The sequence below is a fragment of the Oryza brachyantha genome, chromosome 9 (assembly GCF_000231095.2).
Source record: "Oryza brachyantha chromosome 9, ObraRS2, whole genome shotgun sequence".
Taxonomy (NCBI): Eukaryota; Viridiplantae; Streptophyta; class Magnoliopsida; order Poales; family Poaceae; genus Oryza; species Oryza brachyantha.
The window spans coordinates 7,925,728-7,939,188 of NC_023171.2; the positions used below are offsets into that span (position 1 = coordinate 7,925,728).

At 40.9% G+C, this 13,461-nt stretch overlaps 2 protein-coding genes across 6 annotated transcripts; both read right to left on the reverse strand.

The window, feature by feature from the left end:
- Nucleotides 1-96: 96 nt before the first annotated feature.
- LOC102711013 (serine/threonine-protein kinase 16) lies at nucleotides 97-4,168 on the reverse strand. 2 transcript variants are annotated; one of them, XM_040527502.1, is made up of 6 exons: nucleotides 3,778-4,168; nucleotides 3,166-3,308; nucleotides 2,763-2,894; nucleotides 1,525-1,710; nucleotides 1,043-1,167; nucleotides 97-557 (listed from the first exon to the last, which is right to left on the reverse strand). In XM_040527502.1, the coding sequence occupies exons 1-6, from the start codon at nucleotides 3,971-3,973 to the stop codon at nucleotides 332-334; spliced, it is 1,008 nt and encodes a 335-aa protein (XP_040383436.1). In that variant the 5' UTR covers nucleotides 3,974-4,168; the 3' UTR covers nucleotides 97-331. The 2 variants fall into 2 exon arrangements, with proteins under 2 accessions (XP_040383436.1, XP_040383435.1); XM_040527501.1 differs by having other exon boundaries at nucleotides 2,763-2,903.
- A 6,272-nt stretch (nucleotides 4,169-10,440) lies between these two features.
- On the reverse strand, nucleotides 10,441-12,554 carry LOC102701293 (putative F-box protein At4g21240). 4 transcript variants are annotated; one of them, XM_006660521.3, is made up of 2 exons: nucleotides 12,416-12,554; nucleotides 10,441-11,742 (listed from the first exon to the last, which is right to left on the reverse strand). In XM_006660521.3, the coding sequence occupies exon 2, from the start codon at nucleotides 11,731-11,733 to the stop codon at nucleotides 10,621-10,623; it is 1,113 nt and encodes a 370-aa protein (XP_006660584.1). In that variant the 5' UTR covers nucleotides 11,734-11,742; nucleotides 12,416-12,554; the 3' UTR covers nucleotides 10,441-10,620. The 4 variants fall into 4 exon arrangements, with proteins under 4 accessions (XP_006660584.1, XP_015696470.1, XP_015696472.2 ...); XM_015840984.2 differs by having other exon boundaries at nucleotides 10,441-11,747; XM_015840986.2 differs by lacking the exon at nucleotides 12,416-12,554 and adding an exon at nucleotides 11,989-12,120.
- Nucleotides 12,555-13,461: the final 907 nt, after the last annotated feature.

A 13,461-nucleotide genomic window follows, 5' to 3' on the forward strand; every position in this document is an offset into this window, starting at 1 on the left:
CACCACCTTCACAGCTAAACATGTACTTTTGTACCAAATTCTGTAAAATAATTTAAACAAGAGCCTAGAGAAGAAGCAGAAAAACGAATATGCTAATGGAGGTTGTAACTTGTAACATGTGGCATTCACTAAATATATTGTACAAGTAAACTGAGTGACATAACCAACATACGTTAGGAGAATGTCAGTTAGTCTCAAAAGATTAATAAAGAATAAAGCTGTGCCTACTCAGTCTTAAAGGAATAGCCTCAAGCATGAACAATGTTCGTAATTCCCAATATATTCATTTGAGTAACTGTGTAAACAAGTCAGAAGAGAATGTGCAGTTGGCTTAAGACGAATATTTCTCCATAAGTTTTTCAACGTGAAGAATAATGTCATCGATTTGAGGGCGCATGGCAGGTTGCGGCTGAAGCATCCAGGTAACAAACTGATGAAGTGCGTCAGGGTAAGGAGGGCTGGGACCTGCCGGCCACTTCAAAGTGCAATTGACGATGGCTAATTGCAAGCTTCCTCCAGATTCACCGAGAGCATACTCAAACGGTGAAACACCGTACCTAAGAAAAAACAAGATGTAAACACCAAAGATTTATTGAGTAAGTACAGGCTAAAGATCTGATTGGTCTGTGCACTACATTCATAATCTCTATAAGAATGTTGACTGGATCAAAAGGAGCTTTATGAAATTGTGCTTAACTTTAACTTCTACATAGTTGAGTTTAATTTTAAAAAAGCACAATACCTATTGCAGAGGATGATGATTGGTAAATACTTTCACCAAGTATCTAATATTTTCTTTAAAAAAATGATGGAATGCTCATTTATGACATTGAATTGGGAAGTTCCCAATGGGGCTAAAAACATGATATGCACGTTTAACTGAGCTGAACGAATTTCTAAAACTATATTAGTAGTAATATGCCCAAGCAATTCTAGCAGTAGCAAACCCACAAACATTTAGAATGAAACCAACACATTAACAAGACACGAATAGAATCAAGATTATCATATTTTACTCATGCAAAAGACCAAGGGAGCTTACATGATAGCATAAAGGGTGCATCCTAGAGACCAGATGTCTGTCCTCTCATCAATATCAGCGTGACTTGGGCAGTCCCACAATTCAGGTGCACGGTAAGGCGCGGAGCAATGTTCAGCAGCCCATTCCTACAACGAAGCAAGATATGCACCGTAATGTCTAGACAGCAATAGATCAACGGTTCTCCAAATACTGATATTCAACTTCTTCTAAGTAGCAGTTACATATAAAGTTTTACATGATTATTTGGCTTGGTATATCCACTAGTTTACAGGAAGTTAAAAATACCATTATACTTTCTGAGTTTGAGCAGAGAGTTACTCACAGCTGTGAGATAAAAAATTCACTAGAAAGAAAGCACTCCTAAGTCCTAAAACATCTGAAAACAATTGAACAGGGATATCTTTCTAGGCTAGTGGCCAAATATCCCAGGGATTGTGAAAATTAAAAACCAATATTCAAAAGGCCAGGGAGTTAAAACAAACCTGTAGCCGTAATGCTTCAGAACGAGAACGGATTGTTTTTCTTGCAGGCCTTGCACTTCCAAAATCCATTAAAGTTGCAAGAGGTGCTTGTCCTTTTTGGTGAGTTATAAGAACATTGCCAGGCTTGACGTCATTATGGGCATATGGTGGATCAAAATTGTGCATGTGCCTCAGTCCTTCACAGAGCTGTGATGATCCTTTATTAGTATAGGAAGGAGGGTGCAAGGTAGTAAATAAATACTAATGATTATTCAAGCAATGATATGGAGATGATATAATTCAGAACACTTCTTACTTCAGCATCTCATCATTTAATGTGTGTTTGCAATGTCATTGATATGAAAAAGCAGAAAACAAACTAGGAAGATGATCATATTCAATAGATGAGTGCAGGGATAATATGCTTTGAATTTTACTCTAACATAAAAGTTTACCACTAAGGGGAATAATGACTTCCTAAAATTCTTATGACACCACGATCTTTCCCAAGCTAACAGTAGGTAAGCTGTAGCCACATTTCTATAGTAATAGGAAACAGAAAGTGTGTTGTCACATGTGACTGTATTGCAGTACTAGCGGAATATGCAATATGATTATCTTATTGTTTCAAAGGAGGAGTTCACGGTAAATTAGGCTGCCACTCCTGATCAAACTCCTAAACTCCCCACATCATAAGGCTAATGTAGTAAAATAAATAAAAATAATAACAAACTCAATTAGCTATACAACGAACTCTGAGTAGTGAAGGGAAACATTGGTCAAGGTGCAGGTCACTTAAGCACGGAATTAGAACCAGGGCAGCATGGTAACAAATATGCAGTTCAGGCTTTGGCACATGACAGCACAATGAGAGCTAATGGCTGCTGACAGTGGTTGGGACTCATAAATAGGGATGTCGTTGCGATTATTTTACATGCTTTCTATGTTTTGAGCAAGTTTGACTAATATATGATTGGTTGGAATGTCTGGAATAACACGTATAAGAGCATGTACAACAGTACAAGAAAAATTCAGTACTACACAAGAAAAGTCAAATCGGAATGGAACAATTGGAATTTTGTGCTAACAGCCTAATATTTTGTTTGTCAGAAAGGTAATGGACCACTAAAATGATAAATAACTTTGTTTTAAGCATCTCAACCAACTGGGGCCAGTTACAAACAAGCAAACAATTCGCAATGACTTCAAAATTCTCAGCAAACTACATATTGATACTATTGTCTTGTAAAAAGACTGACCTGTTGGAATATTTGCAAAACATTGATTGTTGAATAGAACTCCTTCCTGGACTGCATGACTTTGGCATTGTCAAACAGAGTACCATCGATATGGACAGGGAAGAGCAAGTAGGCTTCATGGTTCCAATCTCCCTGTTGACTCTAAGTGTATCATATCCAAAAAAGTCCTCTTAGAATGAAATAGACTTTCATAATATAAGCTAAGTTGCCTAGCCATATGCAACCATACTAATTGCTATTTAACATTATGGGCTTATGGCAGGCCATATCCACATTACCAATCCATTTTGTTGCTGTATCTCTAGATGATTCAGATATATTTGCCAAAATCAGCATGCTTTTCATAAACATCTCCTGAGACTCGGCATCGTCTGGCACGAAAGAAAGACACGCATCATATTACCTTAACTGCTATCACGGCATGATCAAGAAGTGGCAGCAGGTTGGGATGGTTGAACAACGACGACACGCGAATCTCCTCCTTCACCAGATCGAGCTGTTCCTTGCTCTGTATCAGCACCTTCTTCATGGCATATGTCCCATCATCTGTAACAATATTAACAATCACGTATCATAGCCGTATCACGACATTGTAAATTTGTAATACTTCACAATACTAAGTATCTCCGAGTAATCCCAGCTTAATCACAACCAATCTATTCCAGTGGAATGAAATTTACTTCACAATACTAAGTATCTCCAAGTAATTGCGTTCAACAAGCTGTGAATCACAGAACCTCCGCTCAGTTCATCGAATCACTCTACTCGACTACTCGTAGCGGACAAGGAACATAATTTGTCCACGGTTTCGAACAGAAAACCCCTAAATAAGTTTGCTACACAGCGAAACGGAAAACCCTTGCAAACTAGTCCACCAAGCGCAAATCCCATGGCGCCCTCCAGCGAACCAAGAACAAGCACACATGAAGGCGAAATCATGAAGCTGCGGAAGAGGCGCGGGGTGGTGGTGGGGTGGGGGAGGGGGGGGGGGGGGGATCAAGCGCGCGCACGGCACCTGAGGCGTTGGAAGGGTGGCGGCCGCGCGATGCGTCGTCGGAGGACGGGTGGTGCTCCCTGACGAGGTAGACGAAGGCGAAGCCGCCCTCGCCAATCTGGCGCAGGACGCGGAAGCGGCGGTCGTTGATCCACACGTCGCCGCCGCCCGTCGCCGCGTCGTAGAGGGCGTTGAGCCCCGAGATGGAGCAGCCCATGCCCTCGTTGAGAGGCGTGCCCTTCACCCGCTTCCCCACCTCGCCGCCGGCGAACTCCGGCGAGCGGCGTGCTTAGTTCCGTCGGCACCAACCGGCGAGAATGACTTCGCGTCTTCTTCACTTACTCGCTTCGTCTTCCGCCTCAGTTTAGTAGTATTTTGTTATTCATTTTTTTATTACTTTTGATTTAAGTTTTTTTATTTTTTTCATTTCAAAACACAAAATAAGTGTGCATCCGATCATAATGCGCGTAGACCCACGTCATGGATTCATGGATGTCTATGCTATGGAAGGCAAGTAGCTACCCTTTGCAGAATAATTAGGCGAAAATACGAGTACGAGTATATCATTTTTTGATAATAATAATTACCCATTTTTCTACTACCTTTTAATTATATTTGTGCAGAACAATTTTGAAATATGATTCAGTTTTGATTAAAGTTCAGCAAGTGCTATAATTAATAATCTGTTCATGTCTTCTTCGTAATGTGCTAGTTGGTGCTTGCTTCAGAAAAAGAAAGATCTCAATTCGTCAACGGTTGCCATGTTAGCACGAGGACTGTGAATACCACACCACCACCCTCTCTGGGGTCAAATCTAAACCTGAAAACACTAGTGGGTCCTCTTCTCGCTTTTATAAGTAAAAAGCTAAATATCATATTTATAAATAGAAAATAATTTGTCAATAATATTTTTATATACTTATTAGTAGAGATTAAAAAGATAAGATTAAAAAAACTACGATGAAAAATTTTAAAATCAACTCTAAATTTAAGTTAAAATTTAAATTTTGACTTATAAGCATAAGTAAAAGTTTATATTTGAAATTTAAATTTTTAACCTTAAATTTGAAGTTTTTTTATCGAAGTTTATTTTTCAGCATTGGCTTTCGTTTGCTAATAATACATATATAAAATTTTATTCAATTTTTTTTACAAATACCCATTTGACTTTTTTATGAGCAAGACACAATCATCCCTTTGTGGTGCACTGGATGTTGTGAGAAACTCAGATCTATAGAGCCATGTAGGCCCGTTCGTTAGAGCATCCCTAATCCCTAATAGTTCATCTATATCAGAATAGAAAAATTACGGTACAGAACTCTATACCGACGGGACAGTTAAATGAAGTTTTTTTTACCACGTACCACGCAGTCCGCGTTTTATCGCTTCGCTGCTCTCCTCCGTGCTTTTGCACCGCTGGCGTTGCCTTCCTTGCGTACCCGTGTCGCACTGCTCCTCCATGCTGCTTGCCTTCGTTCCTCCGTGCTATCCTGCATATTGGTGCTGATCTCTACCCGCATTCTTCATAGTCATTTAATTTATAAAATATCAATAAGTATTAATATGGTATCATCCAGTGTAAAAATTATAACATGTATATACATGCTGAAATTAGGTGATACCTTCTGGTATGATGTGATACCATAAAGTAACTAATAATACCAAACTTTATACCGGATGATACCTGATGGTATCATCTGGTATCATATGATACCTGGCAATACTAAGTAGTATCAACAAGTATCAATATGGTATCGTTCAGTATAAAAATTATAACGTGTATACATGATACATGTTGAAGTTACGTGATACCTTCTGGTATGATGTGATACCACAAAGTAACTACTGATACTAAACTTTATACCGAATGATACCTGATAGTATTATCTGGTATCATATGGTACCTGGCGATACTAAGTCGCAACACATCCTTGCTACGGTTCACATCCTTGTTTCACCTAGAGAAGGTTTCCAACTGTGAACATAGTACTACTTTTTTATAAAAAATATATGTAAAAAGACCTAGCAATATCATCTACTAGTAGCTATTGATGGCTATAGACATGGGGCCCACAACAACAAATATACCAAGTACTTGTATAGATATGTATGAGGCATACTGTTTCATTCTCTGTCTCGAGTTGTTCACTCTCTATAAAAAAATTAATAATATACAGTGTAGTGAGATCTGGCAAAGAGAGAGTAGAAAACGTTCCTGTTTGCTGCTGCTCTCACTCCCCTCCTTTCCACGCGCAACAGCAGCAGACAAAAGCCAAAAGACAGCAGCAGACCGACGCCGCCAGGGGATGCGGTCTGGAGGAGACATGCGCGGGGTCCGTGGGGACCCACGGGGATGTGCTTTTTAATTTTCACTAATCTATCCCGTACACACGGGATACCGTGCTATAGTCTCCCTCATATCAGAAACTCTATATTTGGATGTTCTTACTTCATTATTCAAAGAAATACGGAGGATGTATATGGATGATCTGTTGGAGTACAAAGAGATATAGAGGATGAAATTGTTTTAGATGATCATCCAAATGTAGATATGGATCACCAAATTTAGATATTCGTTGGGATGCTTTTACCCCCTCTAAATAAGCCGCATTTTCTCATTTTTCACGCGCACGTATTCCGAACTGCTAACGGTGTATTTTTTTTGAAAAAAATTTACATCAAAGTTTCTTTAAAAATTTAGATTAATATTTTATAATTAATAATTAATTAAATATGTGTTAATCTATTATCGTGTTTTGCGCGCTAGTTAACAGCCTGCCAGGCGAACGCAGCCGTAGTCACGTAGAGGAAAAAAAAGCATTCGATTTCGGATGATTCATATTAAGTGTCCTAAAGGAAAAAAAGTATACTCGGTACACCCTATAGCATTTAGTTTAATCTCGTTAATAAACATCGTGTCTTTGCGTCGTTCTCAAGTTTGAATATTTTACCGTATGCTTTCGTATATAGCTAGCGACTGTCATTATCATTTTTTTTCCTTTTACTTATGGTTATAAGCCAAAATTTAATTACCAACCTTAAAATTTTCGCGAAGTTTATTTTTCAGTTTTCGTTTTTAGATCGGTAAGAATATATATATATATATATATATATATATATATATATATAAAGTTCTATCTATAAATTATTTTGATTTAAAAATATACCTTTTGGATTTTTTGCATGCAATCACCCCTTTAATTTTGCGGCCGCTTTATAACAGTGGTAAATCACATTAACGATTTCCGCTGGCCCCATGGGCTGATATAGAGGGTAGGTTTAGGAAAAGAAATTACAGCTTAAGCATGCATGAGAGGGTAGGTTCGGGAAAAAAATCCTAGCTTAAGCATACGTGCATACATGCATATAATTTTTATTATTAATGTTGGTACATGGTCATCATACACCTATTCACCTAAGCTAACGAAGTTGAGCAGATTGTATATGCAAACTTTGGTGTATATACAAATAACACGTTTCAGTGTATATGCATACTTAGGTGCATATTCACACTCTGATGTATATGCATGTTTCGGTGTATATGCACACCTCGATGAATGTACGTGTTCTGGTGTATATCTCATCCAAATGAGCTGATTTTTGATTTGTTTGTGATGGACTCATAAACCATCATTTATGCCAAGTTTCGTGTAATTTGTATATATGGCTTGGGAGATATCATTTGATGACCGAAGAGGAAAAAATCTGTTATTTCTCTGCTTTTTGTTGTTATACCTCTTGTTAATTGCTATGGTTGATGTCGTGGATACTAAGTGTATAATTTGATGATATTGTGGATATTATGATCTACCTCTAAATGATCTGGAGAAGACTTTATTTGTACTCATTGTTGATTATAGTGGAAGTTTGGAGTGGACCGGTGAGGTTTTTCCACGTTAAAATACTTGTGTCACTTATGCATATGATTATTGTTATTCCGTCGTGGTTTGCTAGTTGAAACCATCCTCAAAGTTCATGATAAGATGAGGGGTTGATTGTGTGAGATATGTTTGCCGATTAGTGAACTGTAGTTTGTACGAAGTATTTGGTTGAGCCCCAACACATCCACCCGTACTCTGTCCTCTCCGCCGCCGCCGCGCTCAACCTGTGCTACCCGGCGCGGAACCACTCCCCGTCTTTTAGAGGCGTTGTTGTTTCATAGACTGGTGTAGTCACACAGAGATAAAAAAAAACATTGTATTTTGGTTATTTGTAAATAAAAAGTAATTTATGAGTATAAATTTTATATACATGTTCCGAGTGATCTAATAATAAAGTTAGAAATAAACTATGATGAAAAACACCAAAATCTACTTTAAATTTAAGATTGAAAATTTAAATTTTGGCTTATAAGCATAAGCTGAGGCGACGGTAGTCTAGATATAAGGTTAAGTTTTATCTCTTCAATAAAAATTTTGGCTTACAAACATAAGCGGAAGCGACAATATTTTAGATATAAGATCTATCTCATCAATAAACATCGTGTCTTTGTCAAGTTTGAATATTTTACCGTGTGCTTTCGTGTACAGCTAGCAGACGGTGATTTTGGTACCGCCCCTCGACCATCACTATTGGGATGGAAGTCATGGATCATGTAGCTAAATCAAATCAATATCCTCATGAAAATTAAGACGTTACATTTGGTCTCAAGCTATTTGTCGACAAAAGAGGCACATATTTTCATAGGCACAAAACTCCCATTACTGGCAGCTCAACCCTCCTGGCTGTACACGGATTTTCCAGATTCACGTGAACTTTCCGACTAGCGGGAGAAAAATGGCAGCACACATGATCCTGAATTAGCATACACGGGCACAAGCATCATCTAGGTGATACTGCTACTCAGAGTCTCAGGCAAAGCACCAGGTTTCATCCTGAAATTCAAAGAACTATGAGAACTTCAGGATTGGAAATAGAAGTCGACTTGCAAGATTATCCCATGTGTTCCTAGAAGATGTTCTCAAGAAAGAAGGATCACTAAAGCACCACTACTTCTGGATTCATTGCAGATTAATCACATCAAACAGTTATTAGGGGTCGTAGAAGATGATGCAGATACATTCGGAAGAGCCTGGATCACATGAGAAAGCAACAGCATTTACTCGAGCCGAAAAGAAATCGGTGGAAGCAGGTGAAACCATGATTGAAGTGGTGATTTTCATAAATCCTGCATTGGTGAGTACTCATTATTGAGCACCAGAATGTCAGCTCTTTTTTTTTTTTTTTTGCTGGAGGTGTAGGCAAATGAAGAACACCACATAGATAACCTGGCCCAGCTCCGTTGGAATGCAATTGTATGCAGAAGCTGTTGAAGAGAGAAGAAGAAGGTGAATGTGTTGAAGCCAACTCTGATACTATGAATTTGTGCAATCCATCTGAACGAGACAAGTGCACCAAATTTAGCTCTCTTCTTAAAGGACAAAATCCTAAGGAGTGCCAATAGGATGCATGGTAAGGAGTAAAGGCAGATCGAAGATGAATTAGTTGGTATGAACAGCAGGACGGATTAGCAGTTGTCACGTTTAAGATGTTTACAAGTTCCTCTGTGATACGAAGGCAAGGAACACCTATGCAAGAAGTACATGTGAAGTCTATGATAAGACATCTGGACCTCATGCATGCCGACAAGGCTCACCTGATACTGCTGCTGATCTGTGGAGAAGACACAACACTCAAATCAAATTCTCTGGTGAACTTTGAGGTTGATACTACCAAGACCCAAGCCTTACAAACTGATCAGAACTTCACAGGATTGTGTATGAGCAGCCTTTTTAAGATATCAACATAAACATCACTGCAATGGGAAATTGGTTTCAGATGCCTTCTGGTGGACCAATGTGTCGCATCTTGCACGTTATTGCCATAACAAACAAAATAAATATGACAATATGAAGTTACAGATAAAGATTCTATACTCTGAGCATTGATACAAGAAAATATTCCAAAAGAAGGGTGTTTAGAGCATACCTTACTGTATTCTCTTCGAAGGATTATTTAGCACAGGTATCATCCATTCATATTTATATTCGAGAAACCATATATATTATTTTTCTTCAACAAGGGTATAAAAATAATAGTAGCAGAGCACATGGCAGTGAGCTGCCAATAGTTGTTTGAAATAAAAGCTGGCAATATTTAGGGAAGGTGAGTTTCTGCAAAGGCAAACATGAAAGCAAGCTAGGAACTAGGAAGTAACAAATTAGGGGAAAAAAGGATGGATCGATGGTAATATAATTAGAAAGTATTCTTCAAAATTATTTTTAATAATTTCCAGGAGAAAATTCTTCATAATACGATGCATAAAACCAATAATTCACCAAAGAAAAAGCACCAACATTCACATCTCATCTAGCTACAAATGGTTGTCATTTAATCTTCTTCCATGAACAGGCATAACTCCACCTATTATTACAGCAGTCCAATGTATATAGCTAAATTTTGGCATATCTATGTTATTCATGTTTGAAAGATTTAATATGGTAGCAGACACATATCTAAATGGTATATACTTAATTATAGCCTTATTAGGAATATTTTCTTCAGTGTGATGTAAAAAACACCTAAAATGGGAACAATAACAAGAAGTGAAGTAAAACCTGAAGAAGCGGTCTTTCTGAACTTGTCATAGCAACTTGCCATCATAATAGGAAGTTAGAAACAACCACAAGAAGTAAGATAACCATATGCTGTTAACAGGTTTCAATACTGCATTTATTGTAACTAATTACAATTCACGGTAAAATAGGCCACTCTAAGTCATTGACCAGCTAAATTCATCAACAGAAAAGAAAAAAAAAGGGGGGGCATGATTTTGTAATTCTGTGAACTGCAAAGCATCTTGAAAACAGGCGGTGGACACCATTATCACTGCATCTTCTTGATGAAGTAGTTTTGGCGTAGAGGAACTATGCTTTCAGTGAAAGTATGTGTGCTAAAAGGGAACTCAGATTCTGGACATGCCATCTTCAGTTCGTCTGAGCTTGAACTTGGATCATAGCAGTAGAGGTTCCGAGCCAACAACTGAACCCAAATTTTTTCGTCATGGAACAGTGTGTGTTTTGGAGTAAAATAACACGAAGGTATCAACCAGGGCAAGGAGATGTGGTATCTGTGTGTCCAACTCGCCTTATCGCCACTATCAAGCATCAATATGTCCATTGTACGAGGTGGATTTTCATGTCCACCCTCCACAACTAACAAGCATAGCTTTCCCTCAAGCTCTGCCAAAGAGCAGTGCCCTCCATAGGACTTGCGTGGAGGAAGCATCATCACATCAAACTTTTCACTCTCAAGATTCAAACGATTGATACGTGATGAAGCAATGTAACGAAACTTTGTCAGATAGTATACCGCTCCATTCACATGCACACCTCTATCTGTTGGTGCTCCATGGAAACTCCCAATTTGTCTCCAGGATTTATCTCCAATAGTGAATATCTCGCAGCACACCTTCAAAGAATCAATATGATCACCCAGATAGAAATGTACAACCTTGTGATCCTTTGTAGATGGGCAAAACCCCAAGCAGTGCCAATTACACGACGAGAACTGACTGCTTCCTGCAGTATACGTCGGCACTGGCAGCGTAGCAGATTCACCAGTTGTCGGGTTGAGCAACTGCACAACTCCTGTGCTGTCACCTAGGCAGAGCAGCCCATTGCAAGAATTGTGGACAAAGACGCTCCGCGAAGCCATCGGCCTAGTCAGCTGGTATGTGGACCCTGTGTCGTCCGCGAGCACCATGGCGAGCGACCTGTCGCTCGCCTTGTCGTTCGCAAAGAGCAGAAGCTTCTGCTGGCTTCTCTTCATGTGCTCGTGAACAAAGTGCGGGTCGGTGAGCTCCGACATCCAGGACTTGCACACCAGCCTGCAGGACGCAAGGGTGCGGGCCGGCAGCCTGTGGAAGACCTCCGTGAGCACATCGCCGCAGAGCAGCAGGGCATCCTTCTCCACCGTCTTCGCCTTCTTCCCTCCCATCAAGCCTCCCTGTTCTTGCACCCACGAAACAAACCACACAACATTTCAGCAAACGGAGCACCCACAAATCTGCAACGAGCCTCAAGAACCCTAACGCAAATTATCCCCCCCCCCCCAATACCTATCATGTATCATCCACACCCGGAGACAGCCCACGGCGGGCCGCGCAGGGATCAACCTAGGTCTCGGACAGCGGAAAACGGAACAAGAAACCTAACAAATCCGAACCCCCCCCCCACCCACACAAGAACTCACCACGAGACGCAGACCCGCATTGCCGCCTCCAAGAACCCGCCCCCGGCGACCTCCCTCCCTCTCCCGCCTGCCAAGAACCAAACCCCCAGGCCAAAGCATCGACACCTCCCCCTCCATAAACCGAAATGAAACGCCCGCCCCCACGCGGCGGTAGGTGGTCTCGAGCTGCCGGCAAAAGAAAAAGGAAGGGAGGGGGAAAAAAAAGAACCAGCCAGCCAAACCCAGCTCGCCCGCCCGCCCGCCCCCAACGAACGGACCAACCTACCAGCCAGCCAGCCAGCCTGCCTGCCGCCGGCCAAACGCGGAGTCACGCGACCCCCCTCCCTCGCCTCGCCACCGCCGCCGCGTCCCAATCGGGCTTACTCACAAACCTAGAAGACGATACAAACAACCCACCCAAAAAAAAAAAACAGCGCGTCGTGCTCACCGATCGGGAGGGGGGCGGAGGAAGAGGAGGAGACCTTGCCCGCCCGGCGGCGAATTCTCCTCTCCCTCTCCCTCTCTCTCTCCTTCCGCCTTCGCGGTTGCTTTCGTCGTTTCCTCCTCGTTTTGGAAGGAGAAAAGGGGGGGAGGGCTGCCGGTGGTGTGGTGGATGGTATTTTTGTAGTACCGCGACGACGCAACCGCTCATCGCGTCGCCGTGTCGACTCGAGGACGCGACGAGAGCGTGGTGGGCGGGGCCGGGGGCCGCACGAATCTCGAGGCGCCGGCGGCGTGGACGGCTGCCGTCCAGATGCGCGCGGACGGTCGGGATTCGGGGATGGGGTCGGGCTCCGTCGGTTTCCACGGGAGGGGAGTCGCAGTCAGGGTTGATAGCGACTGTGTTTTGGGCGTGTGTGTACACTTGTATTAGATTTTTTAACACGTAAAAATAAGTGTATTTTTGTTTCTGGATCGTAAGGAAAATGATGCGTAGTCGCTGAACTTTTATCAAAGATTTATTAGTGGTGTTTGTGTATTGTTTTTAGGCTTTGAAGAACTTAAATATTAAGGTTTAATAAGTAGATTGAGTTATATGCGTTTTCGGGATGTTTCTCTGGAGGTTTTTCTATGGGGTTGAAGTTTGTAGCTACGAAGACGATTAGTCACAAGCGAATGGTCGGTAAAATAACCTTGTATTATTGGCGTTTGAGAAAACCTAAAATTTCCCGCGTATTTTGCATGGCACCATGTATCGGCAAAATGACAAATTCAAAATGAGATGTGGTCGAGTTCCACCTATCCCGATTTGGCACGTGCTTTGTTGTCATCCACACTAGTGACCATGGTAGGCTGCCGGGGAGAAAAAAAGTGCTCCAATTATAACTAAACAATCAGACAGTGTTTACATTTTTTTTATCATAAATAAACAAGTGAAACACATATTGCTATAATTTATAAACCATTTTATAAGAAAACTCTCAGCAGGCTCGTGTTCAAACACATGACATTATTCAAGTGAGAATGTGGTATGAAAAAATTACGCTAGCATGC